Raw genomic sequence first — 26,802 nt, 5'->3', positions numbered from 1 at the left:
GTCTACGAATGCGCCGTGAGAGGCAAGCGTGCTTTATGAGCGGTGAAGCACACCTGGGGAAAGGCTACGAGGACCCCGAAAATCCTCAGACAGATACTTTATTGCTCTCCAGTGGCCTCGAGAGTCAAACAAGCACACATCAGAGACCTATTACTCAGAAGAACATGTTAAACTGGAAGTATCATCACAGGCATTATAACTATAATATATATAAAGTATATATACATATAAATATATATACAAATATCCTGGTGGCGGATAAAGATGTTAATTAGCGTAAATTCCGATAAATGAGTCGTTAATTGGGAATTTCATGAAATCCTCTCTATTGTGGTGTCTTCCTTAGAATCTGACTTTAATTATCAAGTTGTGATTGAATGTTTTCTTTTAGTACATTTTGGCTAGGTTCATGTTTGTGCAATATAATTTTAAGAATAATCATGATATTATTTGTAACCCACCCTCAAGATAACATCATTTTCTCATATTTTTAATTTGTCAATCTGATGAAAAATGTCAATAGTATATTGTTTTTACGATATCAATTGAGAGCTGATTAAATATTTCTGTATTTGTAGTGCATTCACAAATAATTGCTTCATTATTGCGTCATTGTGCAAATGGTGAATTTCTTTCCCAGCAATAATTTTTCTTCTTTTTGCTTTATAAAGTGTTTTTATAGCTTGATTTATTACTTTATGTCCTTGTCTTGATTTCAAAGCTGCCAATTGAATATAAGTACAAAGAAAAACTATTTTCATCATTTGAGTAGATACAAATGTTAACAAACGTAGGATATGTAATGCAAGGAAGCCCAAGTCTGACTTTGGACTGGTTCTGGTATTAATCTGGCATTCTGTTTTAAAGATAGCAACACTACTAAATCAAAATCAGCTGCACCCTAAAATACCAATATGTTTGGTAGTAAATTTTCGGCACCAGTCTAATGGCAGCATTTGTCAGGGTTGCCCCAACTGGCCTCTCACTGGTGCAGCCCAGGCAGCCAGAAATGCGGCACTCCCCGTCCCCCTGCACAGCTGCCCAGGTCAGCAGCTCGCAGGGAGCCAGGCCTGCTGATCGGAAAGCTTCCAGGGAGTCCCCCCACAATCATCGCTGGAACTTATGCTCGCCAAATCACCAGCTCCCAGAAGGTTAGAGTGCAAAATGCAGAGGTTATGCATATGACTGCAGCCTCGCAGTCTCCCCCTCCCTCAGGCGGACTCCCTGTCTCCCCGCTTTGTGACTCGCTCACCAAACCCCCACAAGTCCAGCCACTGTGACATTTGTGAAGCCAAGAGTCCACATAACAAAAACACATTAGGCAAATGTCTGGGGTCAAACGTCTGTTTGAATTGGCTGGATGAAAGACACTTAGACTGGGTCTGTGCCATTCTGCTCAGTGACTAAACACAGTTATGGAAGAGCCAGCGCTGTGCTAGCCAGTGGTTTGTCTTACTCACAGAATATGCTTCCACTTTCAAGTCACGGTGCAGTGTTTGGCAGGGGATGATACTACAGCACAGGCTCAGATATATCAGCCAAAGGCACTATCAAGCAGCTATCTAGCCAACATAAATACATCAGACATGCCAAAACTGAAAAATTGCTTCACATCCACATTTTGTCCTGAAAGAAGCAAGTGCAAGCGAACACAGCTTGCATTTGCAATGACGAGCAGGCAGTGCCATTGGACACCAGCTTTCAGTAACTTTTAACTCTTGGACAGATTTAACAGCTGGGTTTATCTGTCGACTCTGCCTTCTTGTGCATATGTACTAAAAAAAGCCCACGCTTGGATTATCCGGGCACCACACACGTATTTTATACAACTGCAGCAAACATGCTGAGCTGAACAATTTTCACATCCTTGAAGGTGGTGTGAACTATTAGCGGCTTGCAGAAAGTGACTTCCAACCACGTTAGTCCCCCGCATGAAATGACATTAAGTTCCAAAATAGCCAGAGGGGTAATTGCAGTTTAAGACTACGCAAGGGGGGGTTGTGACGCACATGTTAATACCTTAAAGTATTCCAAAGTAATTCTTGCTGACTTCCGTGCATGGGCCTGTTACTTGTTTGTCGAGCCATCATGAGCAAAGGAGACAGCCTTTCATTTGTTGTTTTTCCTAGAGCACTACCGCTGCATTATCCGTATCCAGGGGACAGGAAAGGCTGTACAAGTCAATTTACATATGGAAAAACAAAGACCGCGTCATCCGAGTGAGAAGTGAGCAGAAACGTGTAAACCAGAAGGAAATAACAAACACACAACTTAGTGAAACTACATAAAAAACTCATTGTATTTCTGAGACCGGAGAGGTCAGACTTCCTGATGCAGTTTGGCTTCAACAAACACATCATTGTGAGAGATACCAGTAGAGCTTAATGATATGTCATGTTTGTTTCCTCTGTCTGGAGCAGAAGTGCGCCTACAAAAAGGTGCTTCTCCTTTTAGGAGTTTCTTATTACCTTTGTGTCTGAGTGAAAAGGGATTTTATCTCGTCTATTTTGAGAGTTATCAAGAAACAATACCAAGCCCCAGCCCCCCCCCATATTGGGGGAATTACAATTTTCTGTGTAGTTGAAGTTAAAGCTACAGACAGTTTTTGAAAATGAAGTTATGCTTTCTACCGCTGCCAACTGCCTTTAGGGCGTTCTCTTCGTGAACTCTACATTTGACACCTTTGACTGTACATACTATACACCTTTTCCATCCAGGGTATCAGAGATAAATTATCACTCTAAAATGGATGCTACTCTGATTAACCTTTTGATAGTCACAAAATATTCATGGCGAGGGGACCCCTAGTGATGAATATGTGATTCATCAATACCAGGAGGTCTGTACGTCTTTTCTTAAATCCACAACTGAAACCACAGAAAAAGAGGTTCTGGTCTGATTCCAAAATAAACATTGCATTTGTTACACGAATCAACTTCTGCATTGAAGGGAAAAAAGCAGATGAAGTTTTCTTCCTCTCGACTTTGTGACTCAACAACGGCCGAAGCCCCAGGTGGTTTATTTTCTCTCTCTCTCAAAACATCCCGTCAACTACACTTTCAGTCGAGCAAAACCAGCAGAAACCTTGTCTTCTCTTAATAAATCAGTTGTTACTTCAACTTTCTGAGCTTACTACTACCAGCTTGATGGGCCTATAAATAGCTCAGCAGCCTACCATGGAAACAAACAAGCGCAGGCTCGTGTCAGTTACCAGAGCAGCAACTTTATATAGGCCATGAAAACTTCCAGTTGCCTAGGAAACATTCGGAAGAATAGCGTGCTTTTGGATGCAGAACAGGTAATACTGGTCAGGGAAATTAGAGGCCCTTTTTTTATGTGAGTTATCAGAGAGCTGGCTGGGGGTAATTGAGACGTTTGTTCATTCTGTCCATGGACTCATTTGCCACTTTGAACAGCTCAAAATGTTAAATAACTGTTTGCCTTGACTAATAATATTCCTTGTGTATTCAATGGCAATGTGATTCTCTGACTTATAAAATGATCCAATTTGTAGCTATAGACATAATATGATTAAGGGACAATACAAAATAGAGACAACGTGATTTGATTTGTTTATTATTTCTTTTATCTGGAGATCTGGGCCTATTCAGAAAACACTAACACTCAACACCTCTACCTGTTACTTTAATCACGTAGGCCAACCTGGCCATGACTCTTAGAGAAGCTGGAGCCGTCCATGCATGATGACTTTGCAATTTACAAAATAACAAGCGAGCTGAAACCCTGTCCTAAAGAAGCCCCAGACTCCGCTTGAATTATTAATCAGCTATTGATGAAGGCCTGATAAATGCACCCACCCTGCACCATCCGCGTGACATTTTTGTCCACTGCAGCCAGCGCTTCTGGTGCACAAAGAAAGTACATTCTGATTTTACAAATCCATAGATAATAAAAATATAATTTGTAAGACCTTGAAGTAATGGTTTTCTGTATTAAGTTATTATTCTCTTGCAGAGTTGTGGAGGAATTGTGACCCACTCGTGTTGATCCAAATCTTAAAATTGCCATTTCATGGATATTTTTGTTTGTGTACTTATTGTATTTTTCTTTGTTTCTTTTACCTTTTCTTTTTCCTTTCTATTCTTTTGCTATTGACTGTTTTGTTTTGGTGGTTTTGTATTGAGGGGAGGATTTTTTTATAAGCCCTTCGGGCTTCTTTTCCTCTCCTGCACAAATTATTTGTCCTTGTATGATAAAAAAGAATTATTGTGTTATCACTGTGCAAATAAATAAATAAATAAATAAATAAATAAATAAATAAATAAATAAAAACCATTTAAGAAATTGCAAGAATTTGCATTTTGCACTGCTGGATTTTAAAAAGGTTTAAACTAAACTTTATTGTTACCGTCTCATCACGGTATTTCAATAGGCTTGAACTTCAAATGCCACGATTCTTCTCTATTTCATGTTAATTTGTGTTCGATTTTCTGTTGTGTGTAAAATTATTGGTGTGGAAGATTTTCAGCCAAGCTTTAGCTGTCAAACAGATGGCCTCATATTTGACTAAATGTTTGGTAGACAGAGGAGTTCATGGTTGACTCAATGATTGCAAGGTTCCCAGGTCCTGTGACTGCTACACAGACCCAAATCACACACCCTTCTGCCTCCATGCTTCACAGTTGGTATGCGGCGTTTGTGTCTATATACTATGCTTGGATATTACGAAATGTGGTGTGGTGCATTATAGCCAAACATCTGTACTTTGGTCTCATCTGTCGAAACAACATTATTTCAGAAGTCCTTTGGTTTGTTTGGATAAAACTTTGCTAACCTAAGACATACTACCATGTCCTTTTTACAGAGAAAAGGCTTTGTGCTGCAACCTACACAAGCCACATTTGTCCCATCTTCGGTACGCAGCTGTCACAAACTCCAATATTTAATATGCTAATTGAGGCCTTCAGAATTTGAAATGCAATGCAGAGCCTGACTTTTCGGGAGAGCTTGCTGGGATTTCCACTCCTTCCACTGGGAAGATTGTCAGCTGTCTTGAATGTTTTCTTGTTCGGAATAATCGACAGTCGAACTACAACTGCTTCTTTAAGTTCACTGCTGATGTCTTTCCTTCTTGGCACTGTGTTAACACAAACCATATTTTTCAATCTGCTTTAACAGAGGTGGTCACAGCTGCTGCTGATTGATAAATCAACTATATTTGATTACGAGCGTACCGTTGGTACTTACCATGTTAATTTCTGTGGACGCAATGAGGTTTGTTCTTTTCAAGCTAACTGCTTCTGCATTTTTGGTAGTTTTTGTTCTTTAAATCATGACATGACAGGTTATAACCTGTTGTTCATCTGAGGTTATATGAACCTAACAGCAAAATGTCTTAATGATTTAAAAACCTTGAAAAGAGTGTTTGATTTTTCGGTCATGCTTGTACTACAGACTTAGCATACACAGAGGGGAATTGGACTTCTTTTCCTTGTTCTTGATGTTTTACCTCTTTATTTAAAAAGCTTCTTCACTCTGAACTAACCAGTGGGGAGTTTCAGGTCTATACGCTTTTTTGAGTAATTCATTCCCATGCGTCATTGAAGTCACAAATACTGATTCAACTGTTCCTCTGGTGATCTTTGGGGTTGCTGTGAACTGTGCGTTGTTTGCCCGGTCACGTTGTGAGATGTTTTGGTTACCTGAATCATCTAACGACCCACAAGAAGGGTGAGCTGGTCAGTGATTTATATGTGACTTCAATGACTCACAAGACTGAACGAGCCAACAGCTTGTAAGCCCGACACTCCCCACCAGTCAGCTTGAACTGAAAAAGACTTTCTCTCCATGCATTTAAAGTTTGTGCCTAAATTATGACATTAAATGTGCTCATTTAAATCACAAATTCACTTACTGGGTTACTGATCTCAACAGTGCTGCTACCTTTTTCTAAGTGAGATTATTATTTTCTATTAAAGCACATTACCTTGCCAGTTAATTGCCGCTCAACACAGTGTGACAGTCGACAATCTTTCCCTGCTCCGTTTGGCCGAGCACCAAAGTCATCTAATGAGCTCACACTTGGGGAATCAACATCCTAATCTGATGGAGGCATACAAACATCAACAAAGAATTACTGGCATAATCATGATTACTTACCTGCCTCAGGTATAGACACAAAATCCATTAAGCTTTAAGCAACTAAAGAGGAAAGGAAAAGTATGACTTTCTACTTATTTGATTGTCTCTGTAGATGAATAGACTGAGACAGCAAACAAATAAACAGGAATATTCATTTGAGATTGTGGTATTTAGTGGTGTAATGTACATCAGGAGCTCCTCTGACTGACCTGGAGGTCCACATCTCTACAGCACATCCAGCAGCTGCACTACACTCAATAAATTGCACCTTTAACAAAAGGGAAAGGCGATGAATTGAAAAATGTTGAGCCCTTTCATGCATTATTAATGGGCTTCTCCCTCAAATCGGCCACTGTTGAATAATTAAAATTAATCTCATTACGGGACTTTTCATTATAGGATAATTTAATTAAATGAAAGCCCAAGGACCTCTGAGGGCCCTGAGCCGCTAGGGCCCCATGCCCTACTCCTCTAATGGGCCGGGGACAGGAGAGTGCACCGTTAATGCACAGGAGTCCATACATTATTTAATGGATTCCACTGAGAAAGGACAGATCAATGATGAACTGTCAACTCATCAATGCGCTGAAAGCACTCTAAAGCCCAATGGAGAACAAAAACCAAAACTGGAAAAGAGAAATATCTTTTCACACATGTGAAAATCCTAAAAATTTACTTGAGGGTAAAAATATAAACATGTTTTGTTTGTGCGTAATAAACTGCAAATATAAGATGTGGGGCAATTTGATGTGATATGAATGGAGGGAAGAAGGCAAGAGCATAAAGGTAAAAAAGTAAGAAAAAGAAGTCTGGGCCAATATAACAGTTCACATTCAGTGTGCTTTAGGGCAAACGGCGAATGGTACAAGGTGTACACCTGACACCAAACAATAAATGATATCAGAGTCAAATGGGAGCCATTAAAGACCTTCTTAGTGAACGAGAGGAGTGGCTGAAGAGGAAGAGGGTATCTAGGTTTGTCTTCCCTTCAGGAGCACTTAGGCACTCTAATTATTACATTGCAGTGAAGAAGCACTCATCTAGCTCACAGTGAGATAACTTAAGATACTTTTCCACCACACACGCATAGACATCTTGGCTGTCTGCACAAGTAACTAAATGAAGGTTTACCCAGTTTTATGCATCAGTACATATTTAAATAAATAAAATAATGCCATGTCTTAAAATTATGTAAATAAAACCTCATCTGAACGATAAGACTTGACATTATTACACAATGTTATGTAACAAAAACTAAACACAGAAATAGTCTGCGAAGGACTAAGTGCAGCTTTATTGCTTCCACAGGAATTAAAATCAGAAACAGTGACCAGGTATTGATAATTACAGTACACACACTTATTCAACTGATTATCAGTAAGTCAGCACATGATAGATGTACATGAACACAAACGCCTCGTACAAACTGACATGCACGGCAGTGGAAGGTTAATAATTGGAGATTTTTAAGGATCTTGGCAACTTGCAGTCGACATAACACCTCTTTATGGCGAAGTATTCTACAGTCAAATACGAGTCCTGCAACTAAACCTGGCTTAAACAGGGTCTCAACTAAACAATGATTCTTTTTTGGTGAGCAAGAGCCTTCACAATAAAACAAAAGTAGAAGACAACTGCGGTCCAGAGGACAACAGGAAAGAAAGCAGAAGCCACAGTAAGTCTTGATGTTCTTTTGTGAATAGTTTGAGGAAATAGATTTGATGAATGGCAAATTATACTCAATAAGGCAAGAAAAATGAACAGTGTGTGAATTAACCTCATTAAAGAAGTGAAAACATAGACGTATGTGAAAATGAGACGGGCAAACCTATACGTTAATCCAGGGATCCTCAATTCCGGTCCTCGTGGGCCAGCGTTCTGCACGTTTTAGATGTTTTTCTGCTTTAACACACCTGATTCTAATTAATGATCGTCATCAGCATGTCATCAAGGTCTGCACAAGTCATGACACAGTCATTTGAAACACAGTGTGCTGAAGCAGAGAAATATCTAAAACCTGCAGGACACCGGCCCACGAGGACCGGATTTGAAGACCAGGCCGTTAATCGATCATTGGTGGATAGTGATGGCAAAGACGATGTTTATCTTCAACTGCTGCTAGATGTCACTAATCATTACAAACTAACACTTTAAACTAGAACTTACATTTTAGATTTAATTCTGATCAAACGCTGGGTATATATTTATTTATTGTGTAAAGGGGTTAATGACTTTTTCAGACGCTGTTGCTCTCTTGATCATCATTTCTGTTCATTGGTTGAAAAGTTTGGCACTCAACGCTCAATCGCTGTTGGCCAACAGATTTGTCCTTTCAACATTACTCATTACTTTTGCTTTGGTTTGTATTTAGGATTTTCTTGATCACAGCACAGTTCAGGGTGATGGATGGGGATCTGCTGGAGCCTAGTCCAGCCCTGTTCCAATAAGGCAGGGGTAAATCCTCGATGGGTCACCAGTCCATCACAGGCCGTCATACAGACAAACAACTAACATGATTACATAGGCATGTTGGTTAGGAGTAGTTAGTAGTAGTAATAGTAGTAGCAGTAGTAGTAGTAGTAATCAGAAAAGAAAAAAAGAAATGTTGCAGATGAATAAAATGCAAAGAATGCAAAATCATTCCCTTCATTAATCTGATCAGGGTCTTTGCAATGATGGAAAAGAAGCTAAAAACAACACCAAACTAGGCTCGGATGACCTTGAACTAAACTGTAAAGCTAAAAACAAATAGATAAGTTGACATACTGTATCACTCGGATTAAGGCAAAAATTCAACTTTCTGTTAGTGCATGTAAACGTTCTGACTGTTAGCCAGACCTCACCATCACTACTGCCCTCTTGACAATGTAAACAAATATTCTGTATGAGCTTTGTAAACAGTTTGGTGTAAAACACACATGAGGCTTCTTTTGTAACACACATGACTACTTCAGGACTAAAATTGCCATATTTTCTGTTTTCTACATTACATTCCTAAAACATGGTAAACATTCGTTAAAAAACAGCCCAGTAAAGTTAATAACTTAATTTCTGGAGAAGCAGCCAGTAGCTCTGCATGAGATGCAGATTTGACTCATGGGTCAATTTTAACAATTGATATTTTAATTTTTTTTAAATCAGCGCTATTACTCAGACCTCACCATCATTGTCACAATTATGCAAATGAATTAATGCAATTACCGTGCCTAAACCATGGTGAGAATCATACATATATATGCAAGTGAGGTTTGCATTTGGAAGAGGAAATCTTTAACATAAACATTATCATTTTGTGAAAACAACTGAGTAATTAGTTTAGGGCATAATAAGCTGGGGTAGGCACACAATGAAAGAAAGCATTCTGGCTTTAAAATGAATAAAAATTGATTGTGTCCCAATAAAAAACGAATTGGCAGAGTGTTAACTGAATTCCACATAAACGTCTGTAGCAGTCCCTGGCCGCTTTATTGTGTGCTAATGCAATAGAGAACACTTAGCAATAAATGCTCCTCTCTGATGAGCTCACAGAGGCTTTCCAAGATGGCCTGATGAAATTGTAAAAATTAGATTTCAGCTAGCTGCTAATGACTCCTAAAACAAAGGAAAATCTCCAAATAGAATTAGCCTGCCCTCTTCTTCTCTAAATACATCATATGTAAATTACTGTCATTTGGAAAAATATGCTTGCCTGGAAGGTAAAGCCTTCATTAGAGATCTCAGTAGGTTTGGGACTCAAACAAGAACTCCTCCAGGACATTTAAAAAGTTTGAATACTGAGAGAAGGTGAAGGTATTGTTCACTCATGGCAACAAATCCCAGGCATCATGACTAAGGAGTTGATTTTTTTATTATCTAAGCCTAACTGAACAGAACAGCTGCTATGAGAAACAAATAATGAGTAAATCTGCATCGCTAGAGTCCATATTTGTATTTAATTTAAAATCCACAAACAGCATACTCACAACATCTTGAGTGAATCACTTCATTCCTGCACAGAAACCAATACAATGTCTCAGTGAAAGTTATTCAATACTGATAATTAAATGAATGAAAGTCTGATACAATATGGTGGTCATTTTTACCATTAAGTGCAGTTTTATGTCGAGCTTTTAACATTTCCAGTCGAGTTAACGGATCGCTCCGTGTCCTGTGTGTTGTAATAGCAGCCTAATTTGCATGTGATGTTGTGCAAGAATATTCTTGATGTCTGTACATTAAATCCCCGGAGCCATTTGGCTCACTTCTACAACTTTATAAACTAAGATTTATTAAAAAATAGTCCAATTTTTTACACCAGGTCTTGAAATTATATAAACACAACATATACAGTAATCCAACTCAGTATCTCAGCATATTGTCACATCTTTTTCACAAGATCGCTTCGATTTATTGAGATTTGCAGGCATTTGCTTGTGCTCAGCTCTCTCAAGCCCCCAACACAGACTTTGGCCTTAACAAAACCTTGACTGTTTTCTTTTTCACACATTTCTTCCTTACATTTCCTGGTGCGTTCAAGATCATTGTCCTGCAGGAACAACAGTTTTAGACGAGTGTTACTTGACGGACAGATGAGCATTGAGTATAGCATACTTTGTGTACCCAGAACTTCATGATATGACTGCAAAGTGTCATACCATTCAAAACATTCATCAAAACAAGCTCAAACCACCCCCCTTCCACCTCTGTGTTTGGCTGTTAGTGCTGCAGATATACTGGTTCCTCAAACGTGGTGGTGTGCATCGTGACCAAAAATCTGGCTAAAGACAAAGATCCTGTGGTGTGCGGCATGTTGTTTTTACAGAGAGCAACTTTTTTTTTCACTTGGAAATCTTTCCAAACAATCCGTACTTTTGCAGTCTTTTTCTAACTATACCACCCTAATTTTTTTAAAGATTTAACATGTTATCTTAGTTTTAAAGGAACTGAAATGTAGCTCTTAAGATTTTTTTTTTTTGTGCAATTTCTCAGAGAGTTTCAAAGTCTAACCATGAGATGAACGTATTTTCCACCAATGGCAGGATTGGCAATGCTCCTGCACATTTTCTCGATTAACTCGAGAATGATCTGTTCAAAAATCTTTGGAAACGGCCTTACAACCCTCTCCAGATTGATGAGCAGCAGCGATAGTTTCTCTAAGATGAATCTTTCTTCCTTGGCAGATAAGCAAACTGCCAAAACATCTGCCTTTATGGACGTAATCACACTTGCTAATGATCAGCTCGTCAAGTACAACGGATTAGCAGCTTCTATAGAGCTTCTATTTACTCTCTTGCATTTTGGATGCTTTTTTTGTTGTTCTTAAAATAAAGAATGACTGTATAATATATCATGTACTGTTGTTAATCTGAACTTGTGTATACCTACAACCTGGTAAGGACCTGATGTTTTTATTAATATTCAGGTAGTTCCAAGATGATCAGCATAAAAGTTTGTTCATCAAATGACTGTTTACACAAGCCTGCCACGACTTATTTGCTCTTCCAGAGAAGTTAACTATACACCAACCGAGCATTCACAACACCACATATTGTTTGTACAGGCCCGGGTTGAGCGATATGTACAGTTAACCACTTAAACAGGATATATCTTTATGATTGTCCTGGAACGTTTTATCAGAACTGAAAAAGGGTGTACTTTCTTATTCACGTCTGAGTTATTTACATTAGTGGGGAACCAATTATTGTTGAAAAGCTTGTAATTGACGACTAGCCTCCAGCAGAACATGTATGAATCATGTTTTATTTTCTAACTGTGAGTAATAAGGGAAAACAAAAAACAATATCCTGGAAAATTGGTGATGCAATTAAACAGAATTTTGCCAAACAAGACTTGGGACTCAAGTTATGTATATTATTTTCAGTCCTTGCTAAGTAATTAATATGTTCTGGGGGGGGGGGGGGAATCTTGGTTTGGCTTAAAACAGAAGCTTTTAAAGAGTGGCAGTCTTCAGTTACAAATACCCTCAGAGATCAGACACTATTGTCCTCTTCTGCTGACGTCAGCTAACAAGGCAAAGTTTTCCTGCTTGGCTGCAGCAAAACTGACGCTGGCGCTGCTTCCTGTGCTACACCAGTGGGTCTCTTTTATACTCAAGATCGACTCAAGAAGGAGGCAAAAGTATTGTTATTCAGTGAAATTAGTATTATGAATATTTCTTTGTCATGCTCAAAAGGGCTGACAATACTTGAATACAAGCTTTACGGTGTGCAACAACATCCCTATTGTATATGCATTAAAATGTGTGCTGCTATTCCTCCCCTGGGGCACAGAGGAAACACTTCTCAAACATTCAGGTAGCTCCAAGATGATCAACACAACCCAACTTGTCAAAGTGTTGACACAATGTCTACTGTTTGTTATTTGCCCTTCCAGAGAAGTTACTAATTACACTACTTAGAATTAACAGGAAACACTGTGCTTCACCAGGATGTGTCATATTTACAGGAGATGATGAGATAGAAGGAACACAGGCAGAGCCCTGGCACTTGTCGGAGCATCACGCTTGTGCATTGATACCTGTTTGCTTATCTAGGCATTAATTACATGGCTTTGTAAATCGATGTGCCCGATTTTGCATAAAATCTTTGGCAAAAAGCACAAACCTCACAGGCTCTCTAGTTACATGTGGCCACCAATTAAAGCACTTCAAAAAGAAGTACACTGCCTACATCGTGCATCATTATTGCACTGCTTGGCTGTCATTTAATGGACTGTGAAGAATCCAGTTGTAAGTTAAAAGAAAACATCTGTCGCTTTATGATTTGACTAGTATTCTTGTTGTACGCATGTCCGTATCGCTGTAAGTGACACCAAGTCTGTATGGTTGTGAAGTTTGAGTGTTTTCTGATGGAGCAGTCGGGGCAACAGCCAGACTGCAGCTGTGGGGAATTTCCACTGTCCATAAGTACACTCCTATATATTAATGGATCTATAAAAGCAAAAGAAAAAAAAACTTGAAATCAAAGCTGACATCTGTTAATCCAGAGTTTATTTAACAGCTGACCTAGTTATAAAGGAAATGAAGGCGAGATTAATATAAGAAAGATCCCTATTCATACTTTGCAGCACATCCTATATTATACCAAACTAAGATTCAAGTTTCACGTTTTATACTTCCACCTTTGGGTGTCTGTTAATGCTTTGCATTCTAGATATTTAGAATGTATGTATGTAAATAGTTAATTGGTCCTGATTTTCCTGAAGCAGTTAAGCAGGATTATGGTCATTTAAAGTCCATCCGGTGACAGAAATAACCGTTCTCACACAGGGGCTAGACCCACTGGTGCCTTTTGCTGTCTGTTGGCAAGAACTAAATATATTTTATGCATTCTGAATGGCATTCCTCTCTAACACACCAGCGCCAGTAGTGTACAGTGCAAAACACATAAATAGCTTACTCGACTGAGCCCCGAGACATGTCAAAGATGTGCACACATGGATGTCTTTTTTTTTTTCTTCCGAAAAAAATATGTCATTTAAGAAGTTTGAAAGCAGTTGTGGTGTCATTGCCTATTTTTCTTATTCTTTTTGTCTATTTACATTAATAACAAGTTAGACGAGAACTGACTTAAACATATAGTGAGGCTAACAGCCCTTCTGGCAGAGGAGCAGGCCCTAATTTCTCTGGATCATAGCAGCTCGCCAGAATTATGTCACCCGGACCACCTGTTCCCTGAAAAGCGTCACCGGCTTTAAGCAGTTCCGGCATGCATCCAAAATGTGAACTTCTGAACCAGAGTGCTTATTTCTCATTTGTGCAGACGCAGAAGTCGGCGGTGTGTAGCAACAGGCACTCTAATTTCGTGGTGGCAGAGGAAAGGTTTACATAAGTGATGTGCTGTTCTGTGGTTGTCACTCAACCTGCCTCTGATTGGCAAACAAACACACGAAGGCGATGCTGTTTCATGTCACTTGAAAGCTAATGAGAGATTAAATCTAAGCAGCAGATATAATAAATACTCTTCGGTAGCACAGCAGTGAATGCTTCGTAATTTGGTGACTGGAAATAAAAATGATAATAAGAAGCTTATCCAAGAACAGGCTACATAAATCAGTACTTGGTCACGCATTCATTTTTGCCAGAAGATCTTACAAATAGCAGCTGAGCAGAAGAAACACTGATGTTATGAGAAAAAAGTTAAGCGTCCTGCTGCGTACAATATAAATGTCCCCAAGGCGAAGCTGCATTGCAGGTGTAACATGAACATAACTTTATATTTCTTTTGGAGTGGGGCTTGAAAATAGCTGCGAAAGCTTGTGTGGACCACACGCAGCTGTTAGCGGTGTGGTTCTACTCACATCTTTGGAGTTTATGCCAATTAGCTGTTCTGACTGTTTCCAGGGTGTCTGTCATAAATTAAAATAGACAGTCAATTCTGCAAAGCCCTGCAGCTCCGTGGATGCTTTGACGGAGTGTGAAAGAAAGCTTAAAGCACATAATTATCACTTTATTAAAAGCTGGTCCCTGATGTGCCTGTTGTGATGAGAAATTTCCAACGGGTTATGAGCGGAACCGTTTGCACAAGCAGCGCAGGACATGACTGAGATAAATAAAATGGGCTCGCCGAGGAAACAAACCCAGCAATGTCCCCTCATAATAATCCGGGAAGCAGCTTGACTTTGTGTGAGTGTGCTGCCAGCGGGCATCGAGGCAGACGGCGTAACTCCGGGGGTATTTTTATCTGCGATCTGTACAATAAAACCTGATAAGATGCAACAGCAGTACCACAAATATTGCTGGTTCTTGGCATTTAGCAGAAGCTGGAGCGTGGATGAGGAAGACAGAGACAGACAGGCAGGCAGAAGAGGGCACTGTTTTCCATAACTGTTACACCAAGTGCATCACAACAATAAGCCGTCATTGTTTTCTCTTAAAAAGCACCACAATGCGGCATTGTTTAGAATATCTTACTCTACAAAAAGAAAAGATGGACTGATTAGCAAAATGTGCATCCTCCGGTTAATAACTGGCAAAGCCAGGTTTTAAGATAAGGACATGTTGAAATTATTACTATTTCCAGCTTTTCTATTCAAAAACCTGTCTGTCCCGTAACAGTAAAATAAGCACATATCCCGCTTCGTTTGCTCCATGTGTTAAGGTGTCTACTACGTGTGAAACAGGCTATTTTTCTTCAGATTTGCCTTTTTGGCTCTGGTGACATAATGCTGGAGAGAGTTGCTGCTGCACGGAGGGGGGACTTTCTCCGCTCTTACTTTTATACACCTATTTAAGAACAGCAGCCTTTCACACCAAGTTCAGCAGGAAGAGGCCATAAAATGAAATGGGCAAGACCTACAGTATTTCATAATTAATAGGTAGCAGCGAGAAGGGGAGCAGTCCATGCTGACGTAAAAAGATCAACAACGTATAAAGGTGATCATTCATTCTCCAGAAAATCACACAGAAAAAAAAAGAAAAAACAACACTATTCCCATATGTTATTCGCTTTACAAAAACAAAATCAAAACAACCTTGAAATATGTCAGGTTTTTCTTTTTTTTTTACAATCTTTGATTGCTCTGCTTTATTTGGAAGTCCTACAGAGCCGCTACTCTCCTCGCCTGTACGCTCTCGTTCGTTACTAAGGTGGTCCCAGCTCACGCCAGGTCACCACCTGCAAGCAGTACTGTAAATTACTTGGTGGGCCTAATTGCCCATGTCCGCTGTGTTACTATAAACTTCTAGAGCTGTGCTAACTCTATTGTCAGGTACTTCATCAAGGCCACCAGGATTTATTTCCCAGAGCCAACTCTGGGGACAACCGCAAGCAGGTCTGAGTAATAGGATCTTTTTTTTTTTTGCATCTAAAATTAAGCAACTATTCTTAGTGAGAACTGGGTTTGGAAATGATCAACAAAAATGATAGCATCGATGACCATATGAGGCCTTGCCTTGTGTATCCAGGAGTTTCATGAAGCACGTTATATTATCCTCAACGTTGTAATCGCTATAATATCTTAGAGCAGTATAGAGAAATTCAATAATTCTTCTTACCTGAAGTTCATGCAGCAGCAACAGGCACTGGAGACATCTTAGACTACCCTGCATCCACCTGAAGAATGAAACAGCAAGACAAAAAAAAATCAAAAACCACACGTAAAATGTTGGTGGACAGATTTCATGAAGGAACGACTACTGGATGATGAATAAAACACGACCTGTGTAGGATTAAATGGGAAGAATTTGAGAAAAGCAATTTGATAATTTCATGTCAATACATTTTCCATATTTGTTTCTTTTGATGAGTGATTGCATCGAGTAACTGGTAACACAATTCCTTTTCGTCAGTGAAATATATAGGCAAAGCAGCGGAGGCTGGGCGAGAGCGAGCCCCGGGCAGGCAGAGGGGATGTGGTCTGTGTAGCCATGTCAGAAGCGTAATGGGCAGCTGAGTCGTAGGTTATAAAAAGCTGTCATTAGGGATTTCTGTCCTCAGCAGCTCATCACACAGGACCTGTGAATTATTTATTACGCAGGAAACTCAAGTGGCCCGTTACTCTGGATCGCCTGGTTTCCTGCACTTTGCTTTCCTTGGGTTTGTTTAATAGAAGCACATCATCTAATTGCTGCAGTTTAAGCCTTTAAAGAGTATGCGGTATATTAATAGGAATTAATTTTGTTAATGAAACCACTGCAGTTTTTTTTTTTAGCAGTGGATATAAAACAAATTATAAACCGATAGTACATGCATCCTAATGAGACTATTTATACAAGCTGGAATTGAAAGGTTTGGATTATTGAAAAGGCTCTGGTGTTTGTTTTACCCTCAGTCCAAATGACCCCCTAATTAGCACCCAATTAGAGTACATTAATGAGGATGATTATTATTACTTCGTTTTGTAAATACGCCCAGGAACAATTCTAATACTGATAATTTGTAAAATCTTAAGAGGTCATTTTAGCAAGTCAGACGTATTAAGCAGAAAAGCAGTCTATTCCGCCACCAATATATTCCACAAATCAGCTCAAAAGGAAACATCTACTCCCCTAAATCAGTCTCACTTACTGTAACTTTTTCCTCTCGGTTTTTGATAGCAAAGTCAATGCAAATCAGTTCAGGCATTTTTCCTCACTTTGTTTTGTTCTCAGTATATGAAAATGGTTAAAAATCCCATGGGTCAGTGAAAATGATCCCTCCACTCCAGTCGCCTGCTCTAAGTCAGCCAAAACATTCCAGACTTCAAAAGATGGCTTTGCCTACCAGGGCCATTTCAGTGTCCCAACCTCCGTGGCCCAGGAGGACTTGGTTATTTGGATAAATTAATTTCTGGAGTCTGCCTGAGTTGCAAAAACAACCTCCTGCCTGACAGCAAATTAGTCTAACTGAAAAAAAAAAAAAAAAACACATAGAAAATATATCAGGTTGAAGAAAACAGAGACTTTTTCTCTATACAAAAAAAATGATTTACGTTTAAAGACTCTTTTACTTTATGATTTTATGTATTTCTGGAAAAATTAATATTATCATATAAAATACTCTGGAATATATCGGTAAACCCATCTGTTGGCAGGTACAGTGGTCGTAAAACACAGGCTGTGTACAGTACACAGCTGAGAGGCTGTATACCATAAAGCAGACTGATGTTAAAGTTTAACAACTGTCAGCGGCATTGGAAAAAAAAAAGGTTATAAAACTGAATTCACTTGCAGACTCAAACATTTGTGAAAGAGGAAAATATAAACCTGAGAATACAGACTGTGAAAATGGGGAAGGCAAATGGTTACGGAGGGAAAATTATGCAAACAGATGAAGACAATCCAGAATTAATGGTCCGCAACATTTTCAGGCACTCAAAGAGCTGTCCAAGGACACCATGGGGGAGACTGCGTGGCCCCAGTAATTGGAGGAGCATGTAACTTCAAAAGTAAGGAGAACAGACTGGAGAACTCTCCTCTGAAGTCAAGTCTTAAAGAAAACGTGAAGCACATGTAGAGTACGGTAGGGAATATAGTGCATGTGTGAATGAAAATTGTTCAATTCATTGCTGCAGACATGATACACTGCAGTCTTACGGCTGTGCAACCGCACTTTTTTAAACTGACTGAATTCTGAACCCCAGTCTTTGGGTTACTGCTTTTCCATCTCGGGTCAATCACTTATGAATTCATGATGCATTAAGCAGAAAACTGGGTCAAAACAACACAAGCTTTTCCACAATGCCGATAAATTTGTCTATAAAATATAGCATTTTTTAAGATGTTGCATCATATTATCATTAAAAATAAACAGCAATAAAACATGTTGACCACAAGTTATGATGAAGACGTCACTCAAAGAGTTGGATTCTGACCATATTTCCATAAAACAGAGTTAGTGTTTTCCTAAGGCAATCAAAGGAGGGGAACATCAAGGCATAATGGAGTTTTTCATGATAAAATAACAGCATTTATATCATTTGAATGACTATTTGATTTTCAAAAACATTGTCTACCTGTATCAATCTCCCATCAATATCAGAGTCCGACTGGTTTCATCAGCCAGTATTAGTAGATTTATCAATTCAGAATAATTAATTAAATGAAATTTCTAAAAATGAAAAAAAAAAAAACACGTCATGAGATTTTAAATGACATAGTTTGTCCATCTTAGGGGACTCTGTGATATTTTTAAACTGCCTTGTCATGTCTAAGTGATTCATAAATACTATATTTACTGGAATAAAACAACAAAGAAAAAAGATTTTGAGGAAAAAAACAATATATTGGACGATATGTCGAATTACTGGAATCTTGGATCACCAAATATCAGTATCAATAAAAACCGTACAGTATATCAGTAGACCTCTCGCCAGAGGGGGAAAAAAAAGCATGACAGAGTTGTCTAAGAGGCTTGAGAAAGTGATTAAAAAAGGGAAAACTAGAGAGGAACTGAGCAAGAAACCAAATAAGAATAAATCGTGGACCAATCATTAAAGGAACTTCATGCACAGGGAAACCTCCTGAGCTAAAACTCCACAAGTGCCTTTTAGCTACTTTGAAGCAGCAGCTAAGGAGCTTGCTTAGTTTTGGTAGATTCGTGGATTCAGGGCTGTTTTCTAACGCTTCCCATGATGTAATTTATAGCTGCATCCTCCTCAAACTCATTCAATCTTTTTAAAACATTTAGGTGATTGTGTTGCTTTAAACTGAGGATTCAGAAAAGGTTAATTAAACCACAATATGCAGGAACTTTAGGTTTTGATAAATTGTTACTCTTTTTCTTACAACATTTTTCATTGTTTTATTTGATTAAATACTTATTGAAAGCAAGGATCAACAGTTACCACACTTGTGACATCAAGTGGGGAAGTAGCTTTAACGATAAAATATTCCCCTGCTGCATGTTTTTACTCTCAAGGGCACACCACAGAATATAAATGGATAAATAAATGTATTATTTGGCTTAGTATGATAACATTCAGCCTGATTACCAGTATCGAGAGTGTGTAAACCTGGCAATGCCTGCTGCCAGAGTTGTTTGAGGTCTCATTATAAAGATGGACACCAGATGATACGGAAAGACAAAGAAAACATCATGTGTGTGCTCTGTTCCACTTTCCTCTAGTTATAACTGCAGTACCACATAGTTTGTGTAACCATGAACTGGAGCAATGAACTCTGGACATGGCTTCTTGCCAGGGAGGCGAGCTGTACTCAGTAGTAAACCTTGTCATAACATTTAACCAGGTGTACAAATTTGACAGCTTTCTAAATTGACATTCAGACACTGACAGACAACTGGTATTTGACAGCTGGGTTCTGCAAGACAAACAGTAAACGGTACCCTCCATCTTTACATGGGTGATCTAGCGAGATGCTTATTTGGTGCTGTGGGGCCAGCAGATCCCTGCCTCTGCAAAGACTGTAATCATAATGGTGTAACTTTGACATAACCTACACTTCTGTCTTGATGATGTGCCCCAGCTATACATCATGAAAATGACTCTAAGCCAGGAGAAAATGAAGACAAACTGTATCATAATGGAATGGGAAAAGCAGAGGGGAACACAATCTTTCCAAGGTCCTTTGGTCTGAGGGAAGAACACCATGCATGCTTAAGTCAATCCAACATACACCAACCGAGGAGAAAATGTCCATTTTTAACCTGTTATCCATCACTGTCAAATGTGGTGTGCAGTGAAAAAGGCAATAATCAAACAGAAAAATGCCTGCACTCTGGGGCAGAATGGATAACAGTGAAACCTACAACTGTTGTTAACTTAAGACATATTTTGCACCTCGGTTTTGAGAGAGAGAACATGTTATTTATTCAAGACATGTTACTGATGTGAGTCAACAGATGTCATAAAATACTGAGTATAAGTTCAGGTGTAATATAAGCTCTCTGGACTTTTTTTCTTTTGTATGGCTGCCATCAGGAATGAAGAAAGAAAAAAATATTGTAGGCAAATTTGCTTAAGACAAATTAAAATCAAACATATTATTATTAGGCTATAATACAAATAAAATCGCTATCCAAATTATTATTATATATTATCATCATATTAATACATTTCTATTATGCAACTAAAATAATTAAGAAATCAAATAAATGAAATGTATTGATGGACAGCTAAATGAAGAGCCTGAACTTAGTAGGCTTTAAATGATCACAGATCATTCCGCGACAAAAACTAGAGCTGTGATTGACGTTGATAGAGCCGTCTCCTCCACCAACTCTACTCCTTGCTGTCTCCGCCCATTTTGCTCAATAACTCAGTAACATAAATACGCTACAATTTCAAAGAAAAGTGCCACCAAATAAACAAAAAGACAAAATGGTAAATATTAAAATAGTGCGGACTCCGTACCTTTTCTTTTTTTCCATGATAACCGCTGTCATTACACGCAACAAGTCTCCTTTTTCATGAATGCAGCTCTGGTCTCACTCCGTTTTCCCCCTGCTGACCGTGAAATTAGATGAGATGGACAGATAAATAAAAAAATATTATAACAAGGTTTTATTTTCTTTTTTTAAAGAAAGGTTTCATGCCATTTGAAGTCGGAATAAGATTACACGATTGACTAGGAATCTGCAACAAACCCATCAGCCAGGTACGAGCACGAGGGAGCCCCGGTTAACTTTTGACGTTAATAACTTTTTAATATATATACATAATTTATGAATTAGCTCAATGTTAATATGTTTCGATAAACCGGCATCAGTTTTACGTATCAGTGTGAAGTCACAGACGCCTACTTACATGTATATATAAGGTAGTTCGACTATATATGGACTAAAGGCTGAATTATGGTTCCGCGTTAAAACGACGCAGGCTACGCGTAGGGTACGGCGTATGTTACGCTGCGAGGCGCAGTACTGCGCGTGTCGCCGCGTAACCGACGCCGTAGGCTCTGCGTTGGTGTAACGCGGAACCATAAATCAGCCTTGACAGTGTGATGTTCTGGGTATTATTGCGCGTCATACCGTCGATCATATCCTCCCTTGTCTGCTGATATGATTTAGAGCGCCACCTATAGGTTATTAAGAAGCTATCCAATGTTTTAACAATGAAGTCAGAAGGAGAGAACCTCAATATTGTTTTTTGTTGGATTTTTTTGTGTTTTGTTTATATTTTTTTTCCGGTAGTAAAACAAAATGAAAAGGGTCAAAATTCCAGTTTTAGTAAAAAATAAATATTTCTTTTTCCTTTGTGCTTGTTTTGCTTTGCGTTATTTAAATTTGTCCTTAATAAAAAAAACAACAGATAAATACAAAAACAAATGTGTCCTCCTGTCCTTGCGACTGCCATTGCTTCTAATGCAAAAAATCAAAACTCAAAACAGGAGTTTTTTTTTCTCTTTTGTTTCGTTTTGTGGTCGATTTATTTCAACCAAGGCATCATTCATATCTCCCTGAATGGCCTCCATAATGTGGCCTACATATTCTAACTAATTGGACAAGACAATTGGATGGACAGCCTTTAACAGCCTTCAGCAATGCATCACAAGACAATTCTGATGATTTGTTGCATCAATTGGCTGTTCCCATAATCTTATTTGGGCTTGAAAATGCACTCATCGAAAGGTTCCAGTTCGAGCCTTCATTTCAGCACAGCCGCCAACACACCTTCAGATAAAGGGATGCAAGTGGATGGAGAGTGCCACATATCCTTGAGAGCATTTTTTAATTTCTTGGTGCTCCATCTGTTGAAATGATAAAGTGCAGCCATAATGGAGTGCAACAAGATTAAATTAATCAGGTTTGTCCATTACACCGCCACAGGCTCTTCACAGATGATTGTAATTTTCTCTGTCAGGCCCATTATTGTAAGATCTGTTTAGTGGGTTGATGCAATTAAAATAGACTTAATGTAAATTTAACAATACAAATAACACTTTTGTCTGTGTACGTTTCAGAGGGGTCCGGCTGGAGGGTCCTGAAGTGCAATGGTAAACACCCTCTGTAACCATTTTTAACTTCAAACAAACCAGGGTGCTATTTGATTAGTGTGGACTCTGTGATCAATAACTATGTTTCATGTTTTCATGTTCTCTGTGATGTCAAAGGATCCGGTTGCACAGACCACCCTTGTCTGGACATCAACTGTGAGGAACACAACACCTTCCACAGGCGTATAATAATGCTCATAGATCATTTGAACCTGGAGAGAAGGGAGTTTAATGGAGTCGCTCTGATGAGAGCGTATAGAGTGCACGCCTCTGAATATCATGGCTCACTACGGTAGGTGAGACAGACTTGAGAGAATTTTATTAATTTTTCCCGGAGCTGATCCAATATGTTCCTGATTGGTTGCTTCCTCCTGCTGGATCAGGTCACTGCCACGGGACAAAGTCGACAGGATGTGCGCTTAACGGGAGGAGATCTCAGCCTAGCGCCACAAAGCTCCCACCGCCACTTAAACGCAGGAATGGCGGAACTGTCACGCTAAAAATGTCAAATGCTTTTTATTCTCAGCACCTCTATAATTTCTGATTTATGCCACACAGTAAAATATAACAACGCACCGATGCTTTGTCTTCACGGGGATATTCTTCCGCACATTGGAGGACCAGATTCTTTGCTGGTACCTCTTTGGTGAGACACATTTTTCATGGATGTATCTGGAACCTCACGACGACCACATCTGTTTTAAGGGATTTCAGTGGATTTGTGGCGGCTGAGCTTTAGGTTATTGTGGATAAATGAGAAATTACTATAAACAATCAGACAATGCGCTTTATTACTTTACACGCAGTATGACATTTTGAAGTCAGGTGTTTCATATTAGTCTCCTATCACATTACACGCAAAGTGACATAATCTACACCTGAAGAAAGGCTTGTATTTACTAGATACAGAAAAAAAGAAGACATTCAGGGATTCTTTTTTTTTTTTTTTATGCACACTCAAATGTATAATTAGCAGAGTGCCAGCCAGGTAATGTGAGGAGGTATGCGCCACTGCGTTTGTTGGAGACACCTTTCACAAGAGGTGCATTCCAGCAGTCCTGGCAGGCCAGCAACAAGCCAATCAATCATATTCTGTGCAGAAGTAATTCAGCCTCCTTTGTTTGCCACAGGACAGCGGCGAGACTCACAAGACGAAGGGAGACAAATTTTTCACACTCAAAGCATTACGTGGATGCCTTTCCAAATCATATTACATTTTATGAAGTTTCTGTAAGTCATGGAGGGATTTATTCACCGTATTAGGCAGCAACGATTAGTTATGCATTCAAATTAAAAACAGGAATACGATACATCATTTATATGGATACAATATATCGGCAATCACATAGCTTGTGCATCACAGCCACTATTTAAATGTTTCTTCTGCGGCCTCTGCTCACAACTTATACCATTAAATGGCCGGGGGGGGAGGGGGGGTAACCAGGCCACGAACCGCTATTTCAAAAAAATAATAATTAATTACCACTGGTGGCATTAATATGTTTGACTTGCTCGACATCCAAATATGAAAGTATAAGTAACAACCAAATTACTTTGATTCATTGCTCTGCCCTGTGATATGGCCTCGAGGTGAGGGCTGTCCAGTCGCCAAATAAAATACAGCGGCAGGTACGATGAATGCCTAAAAATGCACTTCGGTGTGTCCTCTATCAGTTATGTTTTGGGAAAGAAAAAAAAAAAGTATGACTGCCGCTTAAAAGTGGAGTTCTAAATAATGAGCTGTCCACTCCAAAAAAAAGGTTTATACGTCAAACGCCAAGATCTTTGAGAAAATGAGCTCGCAAAGCCTCAGTCCAGTGGGCTAACTTACAGCATGAGAAATTTGTTGCGAGGAGAAGTCCTCCTAAACCACTTAGTGCAATTATTCAGTAGATCCTTTTTAATATGTCACGAGGAAAAGTTGCCTCTAAATTCAGGAGGCTCCTTTTCTCTTCTTTTACTGCTTCATCTGTTTATCCTTTCCCACCTTCTGAACTTTGCCAAAGTTAGCGGTGGACACTGTTTTCATGTAAAGCCTTTTTTCACCTCTGCAGGCAGATATGTTACCTTTTTAAATGATCGCCTTACCAGACCTTTTTTTCACCCTTTCGTACAAACCGCTTTTGGAGGAAATAATGCGTTTGAAGGTTTCAAAAAGTCTCAAGGAATACCGGGGAGGTGTTACCTTATTGGTTCTTCTTAGATATAATATGATTCCGCTGATGCGCCATCCGCAACCAACTTCTTAAATCTCACTCCTTTCCTTTAAACCGACACCATTACCCTACAGGTTTGCCTTACATACGTGTGGTTTTAATGTAATAACTGGTAGATTTTCAGGAATAGTATTCGTGCTGATAAAAACATTATACATATCAAAATTTACAGCTAGCGTGTTGGATGTTTGCTTTAAAAGCATTTATGTGCGCGTTGTCCCTTTCTGGTACTCTCATGGCATTTTCTGCGAAAGATTATATTTCATGATGAGGTTATAATTTTCTATTTGGTTTAAAAAATACTTGCGCGGCATCCAGTTTGTTTTTTATTGCGAAAATGAAAATTACTCGCCATAGAAACAGGCCACACCCCCTGCGATGGAACTGAATTAGCGGTAGCGCGCGCAGTTTTACTGGGAATCTGATGTCAAGAAGGTCTCTATCCTTCGGTAAAAACGTGCCTCAGAGCAAGAGGTCAGCCGTAGGTGTGGTTGAGTCCCGCAGACGGACGCTGATCATGTGGATTAAACCAAATTTATCCACACTTGTCTCGTGGGATTTCCCTTGGCTACAAGCAAGCAGACGCTGAGCCAAAGTCCGGCTTAGTATTATGACAGCAGAGCCAGAAAAAACAAAAGTTTTTCTTTTTTTTTGCTTTTCTGTTAAAAGAAGAAAAAAAAAGTGAGAGAGAGAAAGAAGGGAAGATGTAGTGGAGAGAAACGGTAGTCCCTCAGCCACTGCCTTACTCGATCCATATGTGAGGCTTAGAGGCAGGAAATACCCACAATTCAGTGTAATCAGGGCAGAGGCCGCCTTCCCCATTGGAAAAGACCTGGTGGAACTGATTGGGCACCATTAGGGTGAGCAGAAGCTGAGTGTGCAGCTCTCCAAAATGCTAAATTTTCTTATGTTGAAAAAGCAGTCAAAGTAACAGAAGTGAACACATTCTGTCTCCCATGAAATATCCCAAAAGAGATGGATTTGAGTGAGATTTTTGCTGCATGATGTTTTGAATTTAGCTGTAATCAGTTTCATCCCTCTGTCAGCTATATTTGAGTACTGTCTGTACACATTTGTGTTAGTTCCATGTGCCACATTCCCCAAGTTGTAAATATTTGACCACTGCAATAATCTGCTGCCTCAGTTCACTCGGAATCACAAAAGCACGTTTAAATTTTGTTTGCTTGCTCTGCTTGTTCACAAACTAACTCTTTCTCGTGGTACCAACATTAAACCGCAAGTTAGACTTCAAAAGAGCAAATGATAATGTGCCTCCGTAGGAAGCCAGTAGTTGTTTGACAGACCGGTGGGTTTGTTTCGTGATGAGGAAGAGCTTCTGGCATGTTAAACCATAACACTTCCCTCAAACTAGCGTGATAGCCGTGGCCCCGTGTCCGAACCAAAAACAGGGTTTCCCATTTATACAAACTGAGGCTAGCCGGCTGGTTGTCTGTGAAGCCAAGCGTTTTAAGGGAATTCGAGGAGTCTGCATGTTTACTGATAGCGACTTTGTTTTTTTCCCTTTTGAGAAATAATTAGGGAGGCTGGAGGAAACGAGGGAAGCGACAGCTGATGTGTTTAGGTCAAAGGGAATGAACATCTGCCTTTGATTTCACGTGTGGGCCAATAAAGATGCATTTCTCTTTCTTCGTAGTCTGTTGTTTGATCTGTTTAAAGCTCACACTTTTTCTCCTCTCACGCAGGATTCCGAGCCTCATCTCCACCTCTCCTGTGATTACTTGCTTATTTTCTGTAATTTAAATGTCAGCAATGCGCGAGCTGCCAGAAACGCACACGATCAAAAGGGCAGTCGAAAAACGCTGGCCCCCGTACCTCATGAGTATAGGAGAGAGAGCGCCGGAGTAGTTAAATCCTTGATTTGTACCCCTCAAAACTCTCACAAGTCCCCCGTGTCCCTCCGCCCCTGCTCTCCACCTCCCACACAATTCCCAGGTCAACAAAGCTCTCAATATGAGGCGCGTCTGGTCTACTGTGACAGCATATGGTTATCCACTCAGTGTCCGGAGGCTCTCGTTCTCCGTACATTAAGTGCTGGAATTATTCAATCAACAAATGTGCTGGAGAAGTAAGGATCATTTCTGCCGTCTTAAA

At 39.4% G+C, this 26,802-nt stretch overlaps 1 protein-coding gene and 1 long non-coding RNA gene across 3 annotated transcripts in view; one reads left to right on the top strand and one right to left on the bottom strand.

Annotated features, from left to right (window-relative positions):
* eya1 (EYA transcriptional coactivator and phosphatase 1) overlaps positions 1-20,923 on the bottom strand; it is a 64,071-nt gene extending 43,148 nt beyond the window's left edge. Inside the window, exons 1-2 of one of the 2 annotated variants that reach the window (XM_061713128.1) lie at positions 20,893-20,923; positions 16,097-16,154 (exon numbers count right to left, since the gene is read on the bottom strand). In XM_061713128.1, the coding sequence (XP_061569112.1) occupies positions 16,097-16,107 (11 nt within the window). In that variant the 5' untranslated portion in view covers positions 16,108-16,154; positions 20,893-20,923. The remainder of the gene's footprint in view (positions 1-16,096; positions 16,155-20,892) is intronic. The other variant, XM_061713132.1, reaches the window with a different exon arrangement.
* A 127-nt stretch (positions 20,924-21,050) lies between these two features.
* Positions 21,051-22,711, top strand: LOC133423042 (uncharacterized). Its single transcript, XR_009770792.1, has 3 exons — positions 21,051-21,136; positions 22,442-22,474; positions 22,592-22,711. It is a non-coding gene; the product is annotated as an uncharacterized LOC133423042 (long non-coding RNA).
* The last annotated feature ends 4,091 nt before the right edge of the window (positions 22,712-26,802 follow it).

Source organism: Cololabis saira, chromosome 22, assembly GCF_033807715.1.
Source record: "Cololabis saira isolate AMF1-May2022 chromosome 22, fColSai1.1, whole genome shotgun sequence".
Classification (NCBI taxonomy): Eukaryota; Metazoa; Chordata; class Actinopteri; order Beloniformes; family Belonidae; genus Cololabis; species Cololabis saira.
This window is presented reverse-complemented; position numbering and strand designations above follow the sequence as displayed.